Source organism: Nomia melanderi, chromosome 3, assembly GCF_051020985.1.
Source record: "Nomia melanderi isolate GNS246 chromosome 3, iyNomMela1, whole genome shotgun sequence".
In the NCBI taxonomy this organism is placed as follows: Eukaryota; Metazoa; Arthropoda; class Insecta; order Hymenoptera; family Halictidae; genus Nomia; species Nomia melanderi.
Genome location: NC_135001.1, coordinates 21960117 through 21979894, shown reverse-complemented (window position 1 = coordinate 21979894; position 19778 = coordinate 21960117). Strand labels below are relative to the sequence as shown.

The window sequence follows — 19778 nt, the reverse complement described above, 5'->3', positions numbered from 1 at the left end:
CGTCGGCTATTAACAGCGCGTCGCGACGACCCGACGAGCCCCGTCCCGTTCCTTTTCGCGTCCACGACCATCGCCGATCCTCCCGCTCTCCCCGGTAGAAAAGTATCGTACACACGCATGTATACATCGACGATAAGATGCCAACGAAGGTGCCTACGCGTAATCAATAAGCGACGCTACTTAAGAATTTTATTCTACATTTACGTGTTACGTGCTAAGGATTTTTCGCTAACGCTGACGTAGTATATCCAATTTTTTTTTTTTTTGCTTGTGGTGAGAGGGTAGAGCCAATTTTTATACAGCCCGTTCCGCGCGGCCGCGCGGCCGTGCGCGAACGATAGAGGAGCCGCGAGCCGCGAGCCCGCACGCGTCGCACACTCCGCGCGTGCATCGCTCGCCGCTCGCGATCGGTTTTCTTTTCTATAGAGATACGACCGTAACGCATATTAACGAGCGATAACGAGATGGCGCATGCAGAATTCCGTTCGCTCTCGGCGCGATCGCGGCCGACCGACGCGGCTCGCACGGCGGCCGAGGGTGTCCGGGATTTTCTCGCGCCATCTTGTCCAAGGAAGCATTTCCCTTTAGTTCTAGCGATGACACACACCTGCCACTTTTCATCGACTTGGTCGAACCGGCCCGGCCACGGGCGACGCGCCGCGTTCGACCCGAAGTCAATGGAAACTGCGTCTTCTTGTTTTTAATTCTTCCTTTTTCTCTCTACGACTACACGGTCCCTTGCGAATTACAGCTCATGTCTTGTCCACTATTGAGAATCGCGTATACGATGGAAAACCAGGGAAAAAAAACACAAAAGCGAGACGGAGAAACGAGGAGGAGTCTCGAGAAAGATGAGAGATACGAGGAACCCATGTGTATCGCGTCCATTCGATTACGTAATTAAATGTTAAGTTGAAACGGCGGCCTGCCGTGCGAGAGGAGAGGAGCAGGAGTCGCTTATCAAAACGTTAATATTAGGCTCGAGGACGACCGCTCTTCTCGGCGACGCGCACGCCGCGCGGAACACGGCCCTCCGCGTTCCGCGCGCGCTTCAACCGGGACACGACACGGGCCCGGTGTGTCTCGGCGATTTCGCGCGCGCCCGAAGAAGCTGATTTTTTCCTTGCCCCAAGTTTTCTTCCAGCACGCTTCCTTTTCGTCGTCGTCCTTAATGAGCCTTGCACTCGTATCCGTCCACACTTCCCGGCCCCGCACCGCCCCTCCCCCAACCCTTTACTACGCCTTTATCGTGAACGTTCACGAGTGTGCTGAGACGTCGGTGCTTGTCCTCGAGCCTGAGGTGCGCGTCTACTCCGCTGTAAGCTTGAGAAGCTCGAGTCTGTTCTGTACCCTGACGAGCGTACATATTTCCACAGCTTTTCTTCTTTTTTTTTTTCCTTTTTTTCCCTGTATCCACACGCCGCTCCCATTCCCGAGCTCTCCCGTCTCTCTCGCTGTTACCCCGCGCCGGGATTTTCGTATCCCGTTCGTAACCCGGTCATATCCCCAACAACACGGGCCAGATCCAAAAGAATCCGATTCCGCGAGTCACGTACAGAGCTTACCCGACGATCGAGCGGATTTCTTTACATAAAACGCGCGCACCAATTATAATGGCTTATTTATTTTGTACGTTTAACGTGTATCGCCCTTCCAAGAATACTCGTACCTTATCACGTTTTTTTTTTCATCATTCCTGTCCCTTTGTCTATGTGTTCTTCTTCTTCTTTTTTTTTTTACGGTCCCCTTTTCTGTTCACCCCTCACACCCGACGCCCGTTGCAACGTCCGGCGTGTCCGCGTTTCGAGGGTGAACACCCCGGACAACGCCGCGACCCGACGGACGATTAAACGAATTAATTGGTCCGAGGGAGGGAGTTCGATGTGTGCGCATGTTTAATCGATCCCTTCGACGATTTCCCTTTTTTCCATTATTCTCTATTTTTTTTCTATCTTTTTTTTTGTACCAGTATCGAGACGTCACCCTTCCCGGCTTGAACGTCGTTATATGTCAGTACCGTAATACACATGTTGTACATATCATATATGGTACAGAGAAAATAAACTCATTTTATAATGAACGACTCGCGTCGAATTGTTTATATTCATTGAATGGACCCTACCCCGCGGTATTTTCGATTTTATCGGCGCGGCACGGCGATCACCCGCTGGGCGGCCCAATGAAACCGGCGATCGTCCGCTACGTGGGATCTACGGAGGAATGCTGTCGATAGTACGTGCAAAATGAAGGGCTCCGATTGATAGTAATTCATTGCGCCCGGGTGAGTATTCAACAGGAAATTGTGCTCACATTTTATTCCTGCCCGCGGAGGTCCCTAACGCTTCCACGGGCGAGGCGCGTGCATCGCCGCCATAATTCCGTGCATTTTATGCGACGCGTTCCATCTCCGCTTGAATATTTTAATTTCTGTCTCTCCGCGAACTTGATCAAAGCCCGGGAATTCTTTTTGCATAAACGTTCAGCCAGCGCCCGGCTAAAATATCACTGTGAACAGCGAATAGTAAATAATCGGCTTTTTATTGAACCGAGCCGTGTAACTTTGAGAATAAAATATCTTATTTATCGCGATAAGTTTCCTAAGCAGTGCACGCAAGTATAAAGACAGCGTTTTATTCGATTCGCGGTGAAAAATATCTCTGAGTTTATTGTCGAGTACCGATGCTCGTCTCAGATGAGTAGGTACCGTCACGCGTAAGTATGTATCACGCCTATCGATACTATAAATTGCGATATAAGAACATCTTCCAACGTTTAGTTGTTTGCCCAGCAAACTTCGAATGTAAGCAATCGAGAACGTTGTAAACTGCACGTGTACTCGTGTACTCTCGTAACTTCGCGAACGGAACTGAAAGGAAACGACCTACTTCGAATTTGCGTGTTGCATTAACCGACTGCGAGTTTCATACATTTACCGCGATCCGAATGCACTGAAACCTGATATTCGGTTTCGAACCTTTCCTAGCCGAAAGTTTTTTCGCTGGTAATATTCAATATTTCTTGCCAGATATTTCTTGATAGCCACTTGAAGAGGAATCACAGGTGAATTAAAGGACAAGGCTATTTTATTTCAATGTTTCATTATGCCTTGTACAGAGTTTAATATTAACCCTTTGCACTCCATAGTCGCCTCCCAGCTGCCAATCGAATTGGTACAGCAAAATTATGAAGTATATTTAATGTAAATTTTTCGTACGATGCATTAATATGTGTTTCAAATAAAACAGCCTCTTTCTTTAATTTATGCACGATTTCACTTTAAATTAGTTTCAAGGAATCTTGACTGTATTTCGTCAGAAGCGTTGGGTATTTTTGGTAGAAAACTCTTGGAGGGCAAAGGGTTAAAAAATATGAAGCTTTATCAACTATTTACCTTTATCATCTTGCGCAAAGCGTTGATGCATCTAGAGCGAGATTTTAGTTTTATTCGAAGGTCTTCGATGATGGAATTGAAGGAAAGTCGCTTTCAGTTTCGGCGCGACGTACGAAAACCGATAATTGAATAGTAATACACGATATATTCGCTAATGCCGTTCCCAATTAACGGTGTTCGTTAGTTTGTATGTGACGAATCGTTCACAGGGACGATTAGATTCGCCTCAGAGCTTTAATGGTAGCTCAAATAGGTTTCCTGGTAAGATGTTACGGCGGACAATTGTACACGATTCGGGGTCACGAGAAACGTTCGACAGAGGACAAGGACCATTCAAAGGGAGAACGGCGAAACGAATCGCGCATCCCTAACGACAGCCGTTTCACCCAGCTACGTATCAATCAACGAATTATTATGCTAAATGTAATCGTGTCTCGCCTGTAAATGCGCCTACTATCCGCTGCGCTCAGATATACGAGGTTCATCGATTCGAAGGCATTACACAGGCTCTGTTGCACAATACTCGGCTTCCTTGACCGTCACGTACGTCGGGGAAAAGGCAAATTCAACGAAGAACGAATCAATAACTACTAATCAATTTCACCATTTTATTTCCTCATTTCAATACAATATTCTGTGCTCGTGGTTGTACAATTTTCTTTCTGGAAATAACGAAATATTTCGAATCGTCCGATAAACGCGAAGAGATTGACGCTTTGATACAAAAGATGAGAGACTGTATCATACATAAAATCGGAGTTCGGAAGTTCGAGCGTTACCAAATTCCTTTCCGAATCGTTCGCAGCATCATTAACCCCTTGTACAATGACGAGTGAGACTCGCGATGAAGATTTCTAGACTAATTTGACGACAATCAACACGCTTCCAATAGATACTGCCTCGAAACATAGAAATCCTTTGGCCGAGTAAAACCAGAGTAACATTGTTTCGAAATTGAAGTCATGAATTCCGAAACAGTAGTCGACCAGTCAACGTTTCACAGTCAATCTTTCTGTTTATCTTCGTTCGTTACATTCATTGCTAACCCCTTGCCGTACGACAAATGAGACTCGTGATAAAGGTTTCTAGACTAATTTGACAACAATCAATGTTGTTCATTATCCACGGATCAAAGCACACAACTATTTCGCTATTACCAATGTATTATCTTCAAATGAAAAAGTAGAATGGAAAATTTTGCTACTTTTCTTCGAAATTGCCGATAGTAAAATGTTACACGAGCTTAGTAGCGAAAATAGTACGTCAAGGAGTTAACGCATTCGCTACCAGCAGAAATTATTACTCCGCTTGCATCGCCAGTTCATTTCGCTTTTCATTAAAGCGCATTTAAGACTTAACAAAGATACCAGCGTTGTGAATCCTCAATACTTCTCTAACCATGAGTGTATCCTCAATTGACAGCGAATCGGTTAAAACCGAGATCGTTTGCTACAATCGACTCACGCGCAACCGTTCCAATGATCTTCAAAACGGTTCGCCCAAAGGAAAAGGCATCAACAATTTTCCTGGACGAACCTCTCATCAAGACAGTCCAACGAGCCGGGAATCGCGCGCTCGAAATCGGGATTCGCGCGCGGCGCGCTTACTCGACCAAAACTGATCGCGGTCAGCGTTCGACAACTAGCCCGTGTACACAATGTCGGCGCATTTACATTATACATTCAGTTAGCAACGATCCCCGCCGCCCCCGGCCTTGCCCGAACACACAATGCCGTGATCGCCGAGCGGCGGGCCCAATGAAAATTAGATCCCCCCGTGAGAACAAAAAGCCCCGGCCTCCCGGCGAATTTCAAGAACACCGAGCGGACGTCACGCCGCGAACTGGGATCGATGACGTGACAGGCCGCGAGGCAGGGCCACGTCAGGTGTGCAACGGCAAAAGTGGACCGCGCGAATAGCCAGGATTCTGGAGTGCATCGCATCGGTTTCCAGCCTCCGTTAGCCGGATCGCGCCGTGGGAATCATGCTCGGCGACCCTGAGAATGAAATTTATGAGCTCGACAAGCGAGCTCGCGCGCGGCAAAAGGTGTTTCTCCTCGCTGAAGGATCAGCGAATGCTAATAGACCCATCCGACCGCTCGACACTCTTCCCGGGACCACCTAACGCACCGATTCATGCTCGCTTCGAGCGAACCATTCCCCGGCGAGACGAAACTCGCGGATACCTCGCGGATCCCCGGGATGAAAGGTGGACGAGGTTTGAGAGAGGACCGGGCTACAGATAAGAATACTCAGTTTTCCATCCGTTTAATCCCGAATGCGACGAGGAGCTCAATTTAGATCCTCCGTAAGGCGACGAATTTTGAAACGGCGGCGCGAGCGCTAATCTAGGCGACTTCGAATCGGAGCCGAAGTTTCTCGCGGTGGTCGGTACCGGAGGGCCGGAGGTGGGATTGAGATTATTTTCTCCGGTGAAAATGGCGTCGCCGCTATCTTGGACCGGGCTGAATAAACTGCGGAATTATCGCTTCCAGACTGGATATCGAGGAGCTGGCGGGCGCAACTTATCGTGCATTAAACAAGAGTGCAAGTCGGCCGGGAACGATTCGGCGAGCCCATTCGACGGGTCGGCTATGTTAATGAACTGGATCGAGATAATGGCGTGCAATGCTCGTAGTTTACGGTCGTAGTAATGCAGCAGGAAGTATCCAGCCGTGGCTACCGGGTGACAGGACCATGGTTCCGTGCTGTCGACCCCGGCCGAACATCCTCTCTGTACGTTACTGCTAGTCAAGCCGCAAGAAATGGAACGATCTCCAACCCCCTCGGCCACCCCCCGCCTCGCCTCGCCGCCGACCCGGTGACATAAAAGTCTTGATAGCTTTCCGGGATTCCCGAGCATTTCGTTCCGGCACGATGACGTTTCTCGACCCGATGACTTCCAAACACGGGTTCAATCCACTTTCGACGCGTCCGCGATCTTTCGGGGATATATCCTCCCGTGGGATCGCAAATTTGAATTAATCATACTAAGGTCGTGACCCTATGGGAGCAACAATCGCGAAGTGTGAGATCGTGCGTTGCGTTTCAGTTATTAAGAAGCTAATTTCGATTCCGCGAAGACGTTAAAAGGAGAGCAGGAAGTTGCGTGTGCGAGCGAATTAACGCGTTCGCCAGCAGCGTTGCATATTTGCGACGATCAATTTTTCAGTTTCTGCGAAGAGTCAATTGCGTTCGCGTGTGTTTTCGTTTAATATTGTAACGCGTGGTGTAACGTGCAGGAAGTCGAGATTTTGTTTCTCGATTATTATTTGCAGTTTGTAAGGACGATATGTTTCATTTGATAAAATATAAAAATGGGTGAAATTTTCAGAGCTGCTGTAAATTCATATTTCTTATTTAAACAATTCACCGGACGTGTCATTGCTGAATGAAATCGCTCGGCGAGTTTGGTATATTCTCCTTGATTTTTAATTTAATTTCAATTGTATCGCAAATATACAGAAAATTCGTGTATTTCTGCTGATATTTAATCATTTACATTTCGATATCCATTGTCTGATACACCGAGCAACTACGTGAGAAGTATAAATCGCTCAAGAAATTGGAATGCTGTTTCTATTAAGCTAAAATAATATCCCAGGGGAGCAGCGGTAACCACGATGGATCATCACTCACCGTACATCATCTTCTATAAGGAAGCTAACTATAAGATATCAACTGCAGGCCATTTGTCAACAGTCGAAACGGTCCTTGCGAAGTGTCTCTATAGAATTATCTGTCCCCGGCGCCGGAGACCCCGGAAGTTCCGGGACTATCTACTCCCCTCTCGAATTATCTAACATTAACCTTACGTTATTGATCGGCCGATTTCAGTTCCCGTGTTCATTATTTCATGGCTGTTCATTCGAGCCACGAGTTTATTGGACGATTACGCGATTCTGTTTGCAAAGCCACCGTTTCGCGGACAGAAGGAAACGCAGGTAAGGAGGAAATAATGCTAATAACAAATTATACGAAATTTACTTTTAACGACACACTCTATTTCATTCCGCGAACGCGTACAATCCCAGTCATTTGTTCGATCAATGAATTCGAGTATATTACCGGGGAACAGTTACAAGAAACTTAGCATGCACATAGTAATTATCAATAATTAGTTTCCGATCATTCTCGTGCGCAGTCCAATTAAATCTGTGCAACTTATTTACCAGTCTGCCAGGTACGCGCAGTCCCCCGCTCATGTTTATTTAATTTAGAGTAGGAATTTCATAGAACATATCTAGGATATCAGATTATTCTGAGCCACCCCGATAGATTTTCACAGCATTTTAATTGGCCGTGAACTACATCCGCCTTCGCGGCGAGAACGAGGCGATGCAAGTTCGGAATTCAGCCTCGGGGAAGGGATTAAGTCAAGATATTTGAAATGGTAATGACGATTTCAAGCATTCTTCAAGGTGTTATCTTGATTTTAATTACACTTGACAATACCTGACGCTTGCTGGTTTCATTCCTGTCCTTTTAGAGATAACTCGATTACACCAATAATTACATCGCGAATATTCATGCCAATTTACTTATCTAAGTACTCCGCCATTTGCGATTTAATTAAGTCACAAATAAAATTAAGCTGCTTCTACACGGTTTCATTCCATCGGATTACTTTAATAAAGCTTAAGAAGAACTTCGACTTCCTTCAGGACAAAAAATGTTATAACAACGATATCAAGTAACAACGGACACAATGAAATTATGATTTCTTCAAGAATTACGACAAAACTGATCTTCACAATTTTCCAGAAAGAAAGGATTCCATGCTCGTTCTACTCAGATCACAAGAACGACCGTGGCAACGCAAAAATAACCCTTTGCACTCAGGAGGTGACTCTCAGTCACCACTTGATTTGACGCAGAAATGATTTGCAAAATTATTACATAATTATTATATATAAGACTTATAGTCATAACTTATATATATATATATATATATATATATATATATATATATATATTATATATATATATTATATATATTATATTATTATTATTATTGTTATTATATATAATAATAATATATATATAATAATATTAAACTTTGTATAATGCATCAATGTACGAGATATTCAAAGAAAATAGTTCTCTTCCTCAATGCATGTGAGATTTCTTAATTCAATCTAAGCAAATGTCGTCTGTATCTCATTAGAAGATATTGGATATTTCCGGTGAAAAACTTCTGGAGTGCAAAGGGTTAATGTTGAACTTTGTATAAAGCCTCAATACGTGAAACGTTGGAATAAGATAGCTTTGTTCGTTAATATACTTGTGTTTTCCCTTCGAGTTCATTTTAAAGAATATCGTCTTCCTCAAAAAATGTTAACCAGTTAAGTGTGGAATTTAGTTTGAAAAGTCTCTCATTGCGAGAAATTTCCGAGTGCAAATGAATAATATTTCTTTCTCAAAATAATCGGACACTCGTGTGTTCGGTTCCGTTTGAAATCTTCGCTACAAGTTTCAAACCATATTCCGAACCATTACCACTTCATTCTCCCATGAACACCACGATCGCAACATCCGCGGTTCCAATTAACAGAATCATTGCCGTCCGGCGACCAGCGAGCAACCGTGACACGGAGGAAACCCGGTTCCCCCGATCACGTCTCCAGCATGGCAGCGATCCGCGTCCTCTCCATACGCGAGGAACGGACCGATGTGCTCCCAGGCCGAAGCGCGCGGAAGATTACTTTCTCAGCGTCTTTAATGCCCCGGCTACGATTTGTATCCCCTACTTCCCCGACACACTTAATCCCATTCCTCGAGACAACACCGGTCCTCCTTCTCCCTCTTCCTCTTTCTTTCCCCCGTATCACTTCGAGTCCCGGCGAGCGAAGTGCGAGCGCGAGTGGTGAAAGGCGGAAAGCTCGAACAAAGTGTGCGCCAGCCGCGAGGTCGAGGAAGTAGCCTTGGTGTAAGTGGCGGCTGGGGTTCTCTCTCGACTAGCTGGAACGGGTAAGGGGGTCGAGTGAGTGACTGACTGGAATGAGGGGGTTAGCTGGTTCGGGGTTTACTTGGCTGGGGTTAGGTTAAGTGTCACCCGACAGCAAACGGCGTGGGCAGACCGCGAGAATGGAAAGGAGACGGGGTGCACATATATTGGTATATATAATATACACACATACAGACGTACAAACACACAGATACACGTATGCACACTAACACAGGGTTATATACACGATATACACGTAGTCGATAAGAGAAAAGCGAGGAGTGTCTGGTATATGAAAGAAGGCAAGAAGATAGAAATAAAGCAAGCCGGTAGGGGATGGAAAGTGGGTGGCGGCCGAGGGTAGAAACAGTCTGTTGTGAGGAGACGGAGACTCGCATTCCCGGGGGGCGGCCGAGCATACCGCAGAATGGAAGGAACTTTCCGGTTCGACCTGATCGGTTCTATCGGAGCCACGCGCGGTGTCACGTAAACCCCAAAGAAAATACCTCCCCGTCTTTCTTCTTTTCCAGCGTTTCGGGTCCGCCACCCCGGCAGTTACATTGGCCATCCACCGAGTATTTTCCACTCGCATTCTTCGCGGCCAATAGCTGGCGTCGGTCTCGCCGCCGTTATATTTCGGTGGGCGGCATACGTGGCGAATAAAACCGACGCGGAGAGCCGCCGCCTACCGCTGCGAGCGCGAATCGGACAGTACGGAGGGAATTCCAGGGACCCCTTTCAATTTCGTTCGATGCATGAGAAATGTCGCGACCGGAATCCCGGCCTGACGCCTTTAACCGCTGGAACGACTCGGATTTCAACGCCTCCCCCCGCTTCCGGTATCAATCGCGTCCGGTGTATTTTGTCTCGAGGATTTATCGACGGTTGTTTCGCCTCATCGCCTCGCGATTCGTTCTGTACCCCCGCGCTCGCGTCGGAAGTATTTCATTCTATGTAATTCGCCGGGACACGAAGGGATTTCATTTTCAGCGCGAGCCTATGCGTCTCGCTGGGAAAGCTCGTCTTCGTTAAGCGGACGTGAAATCAGTTCTGGTTCCGTGAGATGTTTACGGTAGGGGAAACAGGGAAAAAGTGACGGAAAATAGAGAAACATTTGAAAAAGGACGTTGTTGTTGTTAGTGTTTTTGGAATGAGAGGATCTTGAAAATATTCCTCGAAGGCGAGAAATCACCCTAAATTAACCCCGAATTAACCCTTTGCACTCGAAAGTTTTTCACTGGAAATATTCAGTATTCTCAGGTGAGATATAGACGATGTTCTTTGAAAGTAATTAAGAAGGAATGTTATTTTATTTCAGTATTCCATATATTGATGCATCATACAAAGCTTAATATTATTAATATATATAATAATAATAATAATAATAATAATAATATATATAAGTCATATATAAGTCATATTTTATATATTTTGACTATAAGTTTTATATATATAATAATTTAGCAAATCAAATAAAGCGGTGACTCTCGAGGGCAAAGGGTTAATAATAAAATTCATACACTCCAGTTTCTTTATTTACGTATCTCCGTACATCACAAAGTTTCTACATTTCATCACGCGCGAATCCTACACAACAGAAAAATATCCGAAAGAAAATCTCGCTGCAAAAGCACTTTCGAAAAATCGCGAGAAGCCACTCCGCTGGAACGCGTCTCTCACGCATAAATATTATAGCGTTGTTCAACCGCGGATCTTATTAACGTTCCTTTTTTTCTTAATTAAAGCCCAACGAAACGCGGGGCCGGAAACGTGAAGCTGAGATCCCGAACGTTTTCTCATTTCAAGGTTTGTGAATCTCCCGGAGCAGCAGACCTCTTCTTCCTCTACTTATGCCCGCCCCCCGCGGCGCCCCTCGCCGACCCGCCATCCTCCGTTGCTCTTCTTCGTTCCACCCCACGTCCAAACGTCTGCTTCCGTCTCCCAGGCGTCGTTCCAACAGTCAATTCGCCCGACTTCTCGCTACACTGCCGAACTTCAAGTATTCTCCGAGTTGCAACCATGCGATCCTTATTCAAAAAGGTTTCCGCATGCTCGCTGGCTGGGAACAGTTCCGTCGGGTTTCATACGCTCACTTGGATTAGTACGATGGAATAATATCCAAAAGCACTTTTCCAAAGTACGCGATCGTCGGCGCTCCGCGTCGCCCGGGATCCCCCCCGCCGTCTGGCCGGTAACGCCGAAGTACGGGAATTAATTCAATTGATGAATTGGAAAAATAATGGGGTTTCCGTCCGGGCGGAATGTTTGTGGAAGACGGGATAAGTGATTCTTGCGATCGCATTTTCATTTTCCCTCGTCTACGCCGCCACGAAGATAATGGATTTGGAAACGCGATCCCGGCGCGTTGACGGCGACGGATCAAAATTGTTTGAAAGATTTCTGAAAAACTAGTTTCGGAACCAGCTTCCGATTTCTCGGGATAAATAGGTCTGTTGGAATTTTGTGGAACGAGTAAGAAATTTCATAACGCGATGTAATCTTCGTGAAAATTGGAACGCGCTCTGAACCTTTCTCCGTGTGTAATAACGTGTGCACGTTTCAAAGAATCTGATAAATACACTCCTCGTAATGGGACGAAAAGATTTAAATGGGACGGCTAAATATTTCGCGAGGTCAGATATTATCCAATTTGCTTCTCATTAAAAGCTTGATTCATTAGCTGTCCTTATCGAAAAAGTGGAGTGCAGTGGTGCGACATACAAATTCGCGTCTTTTCATCGAAAACGTAGATACTAAACTGAAGCTTACGAAGGTACGGTTCTTAGATGCAGTTTCATCTTTCACTCTTTGAATACAATAACGAAATTTGTTTGTTCGTCAACAACAGTTTCGCGTGAAATAATATTTCCATTGTACGACTGTAATCGCTACTCTCGTGAATATATTTACACTTCGAAATGCCCAATATTTGTATTTCCATTCATGCCTTTCATAAATTTACACGTTTAAGTATGCAATATTTGTATTTCCATTCGCGGTGTGTTCAAACATAGAATATTTGCATTTTCATTAACACCTTTCGCAAGTTTACTCCGCGTACTCGATACACGTATTTTCATTCTTGCTTCGAGGCCGCCTTACCGAATCGATAATTCGATTCGATTGATCCTCTCGGTCCGCCGTGCCCGAAAACTGCCGCGCATCGCGGCGCGTGACAAGCGAACGGTTAAATCGCCATTAGTAGCCGCTGGAAGCAACGACACACGTTTGTATCAGTGTCGCGAGGCGAATTACCCGACAGGACACGGGTAGAGCGGCGAAAACACGAATGCGCCGGGCGTATCCTCGCGAATCACGTTTATGAATCGAGCTGGATGCCGCGGGGACACACACCGCCGCGGCGAGAGCCGTTCGAGAGGGCCAGAAAAGGCGGCCATAAAGCGGCTCTCTGTCTATGAAGCGGAAATAACAACGTCATTAAACGCGAGCTTCCTACATGGGGCCGCGTCGCAGCCCGAAAGTCCAATTACTTTAACGGGCGGGCAGGAATTTATGAAACGAAATTAGTCCCGGCGAGTCGTCGACTTTCGGCCGATCGACTCCCAAGAATATTCCGCCGCCGATTTCGCGTTTCTGCCCGGCCGATAACGACCGCCGTTACACGCGCCAATTATGATTATATCGTTCCTCCCGGGGACGACCCCGTAAAATTCCGACCTGCCGGTTAACGATACCCGGTCTTTCTCTCTCTCTTCGATTAAAACATTGATTGCAACGAATTACCGATGCTCCGCGTAATTTTTCCGATCGCGGGCCGCGGCCGGCATTGTTATCTGGAATATAATATTTACCCGGGCGCCGCCGGTTTTGCGAACAGTTTTTTACCGGGAAGGCTCGCGGGGCCACCGTAACCGGGGACTGATAAAACGCGACCGCGGACACTAACGAGCTCTAACTTTCGGTTTCCCGGTGAACGGGTTCAATTTAAAGTTACGTCCTCCCAATTATTTACGCGGCACGCGTACCGGCTCCGTGCCCCGACTCTTATTATTTGTTGCTCTCGAACCGCGCCCCGGATAAAGACAATTAATACTTTAAGCTTTTCCGTTCGAGGTCAAGGAATTTCCCCGGCGCTGCCGCGCCGGCTGATTTCCCGCGGGATACTAATCCTATTGTGGACGAATAAGTTTTTGCCCGGATACTTCCAACTAACCTAATATACTTCTAACCGGCCTCCTCCCGTCTGAAAAATATCCCGGGACGCCGTCACGGTGTACGGGTAATGAAGTGGTATTTTGTTATCGTCAACGGGAGGACCGCTGCGCGGATGAGATGAACAGTATAGAGGGTGTTCGTGAAAGTTTTTTAGTTGGTACGATAGGGATGAATGCGTGGATCTTCTAGTTTGTAACGTGTAATAATAAGTTATGGAATAATCATTTTTCATGGGAAACTGAATTTCCGAGATCAGAAGCTTTATCTTCTGAAAAATTCTGAAAAAGCAGAATTGCTTGATCACGGACAAACGTATTAACATATTGTTAATTTTATCATTTTGCAATTTTCTGTGAGATCAACTTATACCAGTATACGTACAAAAACTAATCTATTTCAAATAGATAATCAATTCGAATCAAATTTAATATTTTTCTCAACGCTGTGGTAATTAGCGAAGTTGCATAACTAAGTGCCTTTATATGAAAACGAGATTTCTCATTACCAGTACGAAATGTGTTAACGGATTCTTACTGAATCGTGGACACATGAGAAATTTTTTATATGTGAAATTTCTCAGTTGCATCGTGATTTCGAAAATACTCTTATAATATAACTAAATAGTAATAAAATAAATAAAATATAAAAACACACTTATTTGAATAATAGGTGAAGGATGAGAGCCCAATTTTGTTGGAATAAAAGCACAATGATCACTAGTAAATGGAAATTATTTATATCAGTCGCGTGAGTTGAGTGCATAATAAATGAAAGAAATAATTGAATTGATTCACATACTTATTTCTGATAAATATTTATTTGGAACAAGAATTTATAGTCTAAAAAGAAAGTTTATCACATTTACAAAGAAACTAATATAAATTCTTTATTTTTTAATAAAATAGACTTCTAAAAACGATCGAATAAAACCTTATTTTTAATAATTACGACTTACCATATTCGGGAAATTTTTAGGAAAGAAAAGGGTCTTGACATCTCAGTGTTTCTCGTACTATTGCAGCAACGCTAAACTTTGGAACCTTAAACTCACCTGTAACAAAAGATGAAAGAATAATATATTTACTTGTTTGCCAGTTTCTTCATAAAAAACATTATACAAACAGATTACGAGTAAATCAATCGATATCCATCGGTTCGCAAGTTGAATAAAAATAGTTCATCGCATTGGAAATGTTCGCAATTATTCGCAAAGAAGACCCTTACGTCGGATTTCCATGAAAAGTTATAAAATTTAAATACATCAAACATGTTTCACGCGTTTTAATAACGGAGTGGAACGAGAAAACATTTGCAGAACCAATGTTTCTGTACCGAAACAGATGTTTCATATTGCATTATATCGAAAAATCAATGCGCTCGGAGGAGAACTTCAACAATTCACCAATCAAAAGAAACCCAGGGAAAAAGACAAAGACTGCCTGGTAATACTGTTTGCAGCTGCTTGTAGACAATTGGAAATACACTGTGCAATATTATTCACTCGAGAGATGTTCTTTCGGTAGCAGCTGCAGATAAAGGTTCCATTATTTCTATATTAATACCAAATACAAATACACAGTAAATTCATTCGCATAAACACTTTCATAATGAACGAGTCAAAACAAGATAATTTTAACTGAATATACAATGATGATTATAAATGCAAAAATATTGTGTCTTCACTATCGCGTAGAAAAAAAGTGAAAAAGGAAAAACGTACATTTTTCATGACTTCTAAAATGAAGTATTCAACGAAATCTCATTTCGCGTGAACAATATTATCAGCATGGCGAAAATGTTCGTTTATAAATAAAATTTGCGATAAAAAAGTTCTCTAAAACGAAACATCCTATGAAAGATACTTGAAAGAATGATAAAGAAACAATGATTCCGAAGAGTACAGGATTTCTAGCGAGGTAGGCACTCATAAAAGTTTCGAAGTTACTCGCCGAAGATTCGAGTCTATTGCAAACTACATATAGTTTTATTTCCCAAAGTGCTCATGGAATGTTCGAAACTATCTCGTTCAGGTTCGAGCATACTTTGAAGCATTACCTTCATTTTCTCAAATCTTCAGCAACGAATTTACCGGCTCGAAGTTCTGCTACTCGCGAAGTACTCCATCCTAATCCATTCACTAAACCATTTTATTACCAGCAACCGTCGAGAAGAAAAACACTCCATATTCATTAACATCAACGTTCACTCCGAAAATGAAATAACTCCGCCAAAGAAAAAGAGCTGATTTCGAGTTAACCGAGGGATGAATAATACCGACGTTTATCCGATTCAGTTGGAAATCCGCTAATCGACGGGAACTATCACGGAACAAGGGACGGGCGGCGATAAAAACGCGTTCCCCGTGAAACCGGCGAAAAACCTCTCGCTCATAATCGAATCACCCTCGACGGATTGTACGAAGCGCCCGCTCGTCGAGGAAACGTCTCCCGGAAGATGTTTTTCGGCCTCGGCCAATAACAGCAATCGCAAATCCGTTAATTAAACCGCGCGGACGTTAACGGCCGCGAACGGTTACGCGGCCCGTCGCTCGTGCGAAGTCGAGGGAACGGGATAAAAGCGACGGGAGCGGCGAGGGGGAGGGGTGGGGAAAAAAGGAATCAGTCGAACGGATGCACAAACTCGAAAACAACACCCCGGTGGCCATTCCGCGCCGTAACGGCCGCGTGAACTGCCCCCGCGAAATCGAGACACCGTGTACCGTTTAATAAACGGCTCGCGCACGATACCGTCGAACGATGGAATCGCGGTCGACGGCGAAGAAATATGCGCGTTCGTTAAGAATAACGCAATTTCCGGGGCCGGCCGGCTTCGATAATGATATATCGGCGTACGATAACATTCTGCGCCGGGCTTCCTCGCGAAAATGCCGGGGCGGGTGCACGCGTTCGGTCAGAGGTGAACCGGTTGACGAGGGGATGCAGGGTCGGCGAGCGTATCCGCGCGCGAGTGTGCACGGACGCGCGACTGTGGGGGTGCGATGCGATCGCGAGGGTCGGGGCTCGGGGTAGAACAGAGGCCGGACGGGAAAGGCAGTTGAAAACGGGAGCTCCGTAAACGTGGCAAGCGCCAATGCAGCATAACGACACAGCCAAATGGTTCGACCATTACCGTGCCAATATTACCTGCTCAACTGAATTATTGTGTCGAGCGGCCGCGCGAAATATCTGGCATCGATATTGAATCGGTGGCGGTCGGCACGAGAGCGGCTCATAGAAACGGAAAACGGGCTGATGAGGGTGAGGACAGAGAACATGGGTGGCCAACAAAAAAACGAACCAGAGAGAGAGAGAGAGAGAGGGAGGGAGGGAAGTGCAGAGAGGAAGAGAGATTTTTAACGAGAATGGATCTCCCGGGCACAAAAGGTCGATCTCGTGGAATAACTTTCAATAAATTCTGCTATCCCGTCGAATTAACCGAAATAAGCCGCCCTTTCGGCCGTGACGATCCGCGGCGAGCGATTCCGATAAAATAGTGATATAACGCAGCGAATGCGTGAGATTCGACGGAGGAAGTTGAAATTTTAATTAGATTTTTACGAACGAGAGATATTTTCATTGGTGTTTAACGGGTGAGAATTGATGTCTGTTGAATTTATCTAATATGGAGATCTGTGTATATTTTTACTTTGTTACACGTTGCATTCTTCTGTGTGTTAGATAGGAATTTACTTTGAAATTCATGGAGTATATGATATAAAAATGGGGAACACGATGCAGGTTGGGAATCTGAAGATAAGCAAGCAAATATCAGGTCAACAGTTCGTACTGTTATTTTCCAAGGATAAAGGAGGAAGGGAACGATTTCGCGAATACATTTCGGTTGCATAATATTCTTGGTCAAGAAATCTCCGTAACATTCGAGTGTTTCAAGGGTTCCGGTATTATTCGTCAAGAGCGACTAAATATTACTCGAGGAGATTCTCGTTAAGCCGTTATTTTGCGTTTCGCCAGCGTACGTCTTACTTCACAATTATGGAAATTTATGGACTAAAGCTGTTTCAGCTGAAAATCCATAAGCTCCGTAACATTTCCCGTTTCAAGGGAAATAAATTGCCTAGAAAAAAAAGAGGGAATTACCATCCTGTAACGAGGTAATAGTGAAATATCTTACTTTGAATAATCGTGTATCTTACTCAAACACGTGTATATAAATTTTATAGAAGCATGCGTGCGATACACGGTATGGATAGTTCAAGATATCTTGCAGAATAATTGTTTTTCCAATTGTAGTACTTCTTAAGCAGAACGAAGACAGAATTCGGAAGAAAGAGGTACGCTCTAATCTTTTAACCCTTTGAACTCTGAAGGCTCCAACATTGCACCAGTTATAATATTGAATATTTGAATGAATTTTAAAGAAACTACCCTAAAATTATCAGATTTTCCAACATCCAAATGTTGTACTAATAAGGAAAATAAAAGATCTAAGAAATATTATAGCATTTTCCATTTTCGCTAGGGATACCATAAAAATTAGTGACAGTTGCTGACAGATTACAAAACCATCTGGAGTGCTCAGGGTTAAATTATGAAACGCAAATATGATAAATGTCATAGATAAATTTATTGAATCATTTCAGTTTTTGCATAGTAATATTCCCTTCTATCGTCGATAATAAGCACGGACGTGATATTCTTCTTTGACAATGCAGACTGTAAATAGAACGAAATAAACCGAGGAGAAATTGCAAATTTCCGAAAGTCATTATTTCGAGCGTTGAATTTAAATGGATCAGATTACAAAACCATCTGTCGTGCAAAGGGTTAACATTCGATTAATCCCGGAATACTTTCACGACGGCTTTTCTCCGAAGCACTCGGAAACAGCAGTTAGAAATGGCATTACTATTCCAAGTCGCGCAAACAAAGGCGACGAGAGAGGAATCCAGATCGATGCGGGAAGTCGATCGCGCGGCGTATACATATGCAGGTCGCCGGCCCCCGAAACTTCCCGTCCCAATTATCCGATTTCATTCAGGCTTTTCGACCCGCCACTCGATGGATTCGGCCGGCCACGAGTGGGTTCGGTGGGGAAACGGCGAGCAAACCGAATGAAAATCAGATTATTTGGTGCGTAATCATTTTCCACGGAACGGGGGTTAAAGTTATTTGCGAGGGTGCAACGAAGCATGTAGCCCGTCCGGTGCATTTACTTCGAGCGCTGCGATTCGCGAAATCGCAGTTTATGGACTGTGCTCGGCTTCCCGCTAATGTTCATCGAATTCATTTTGTTGACGTCAATCAATTATGAGTGGTCCAGGCCAGCGGAAAGGGAACCGGGGGAGAGGGGAGGGGCGGGACGGGCGGCGTAACACTTTGGTTTACGCAAATATTATCACGTGTTGCATTTCCGATTGTCGCTCGTTACTTCGCGAGACTTTAGAACGCACTGGATCTCTTTGTTCTCATTTATTCCTTTGCACTGGAAAGGTTTTCGTTGGAGTTTTTGTAATATTCGACATTTCCAAATGAGGTATTGATGGGATTTTTTGAAACTAATGAATCCGTTGATATGATCCGTTAGAAAAACGCGTGGTACGTTTAGGGTTCATCATTCATTCATTTATTATATACTTCGTACCTAATTATAACTATATCTTATTATACATATAATCATATTGCAGTATCGTAGTTTTAAGACAGTGGGACAGCGAGTGTTCTAAGGGCCAGGAAAGAGAAAGGGACTCATGGAGATCAGGCCCAAGGGTTGCTGGGTTTTTCTTGGCTTCTGGGTAAGCGAGGACAATGTGAGTGTGGTGGTGAGAGCGGAGTGTGTTTGAGAATTTGTTGGAAGTGTGTTCACCTGAGAATTTAATTAATAATTTAAATATTTTTATTTTATTCAATTAACTGTTCCTATGTTTTTTTTAAATAAAACATATTCAAATACCATTAATACCACATTAGGAAACATATTTATTTTATTATTTGACACGTGAATGTATTGTATAAAGCTTACAAGCTTATATACAAGGCTTGATGATTTTACTAGATCGAATCAAGTAACTGGAGAGTCAGCTTCAGAGTGCAAAGGGCTAATCAATTTAAATTTCAGATTTTCAGAGATTTCCTTTTGCTTCTGTAATTTGTATAGTTAACTTCAGCTGTTCGCTGATTGCATTAGACTCAACACGAAGATCAACGTCGTAAACGTGTCTGTGCTTAAGAAATCATCGCCTATTCCGACGATAAAATTTGTTTTCATTAATAATAAAGACCGCTTCGTTTTCGTATAAATGTTCGC

At 44.2% G+C, this 19778-nt stretch overlaps 1 protein-coding gene across 2 annotated transcripts in view; it reads right to left on the bottom strand.

Annotated features, from left to right (window-relative positions):
* Nucleotides 1–19778, bottom strand: part of Atg16 (Autophagy-related 16) — a 338482-nt gene that overhangs the window by 48245 nt on the left and 270459 nt on the right. The window contains exon 10 of one of the 2 annotated variants that reach the window (XM_076366003.1): nucleotides 14470–14565. The exons of the other annotated variant lie outside the window; for it this stretch is intronic. Within the exon in view, the coding sequence (XP_076222118.1) occupies nucleotides 14527–14565 (39 nt within the window). The 3' untranslated portion in view covers nucleotides 14470–14526. Of the gene's footprint in view, nucleotides 1–14469; nucleotides 14566–19778 lie in introns of those variants that run through there. 2 annotated transcript variants of the gene reach the window in all.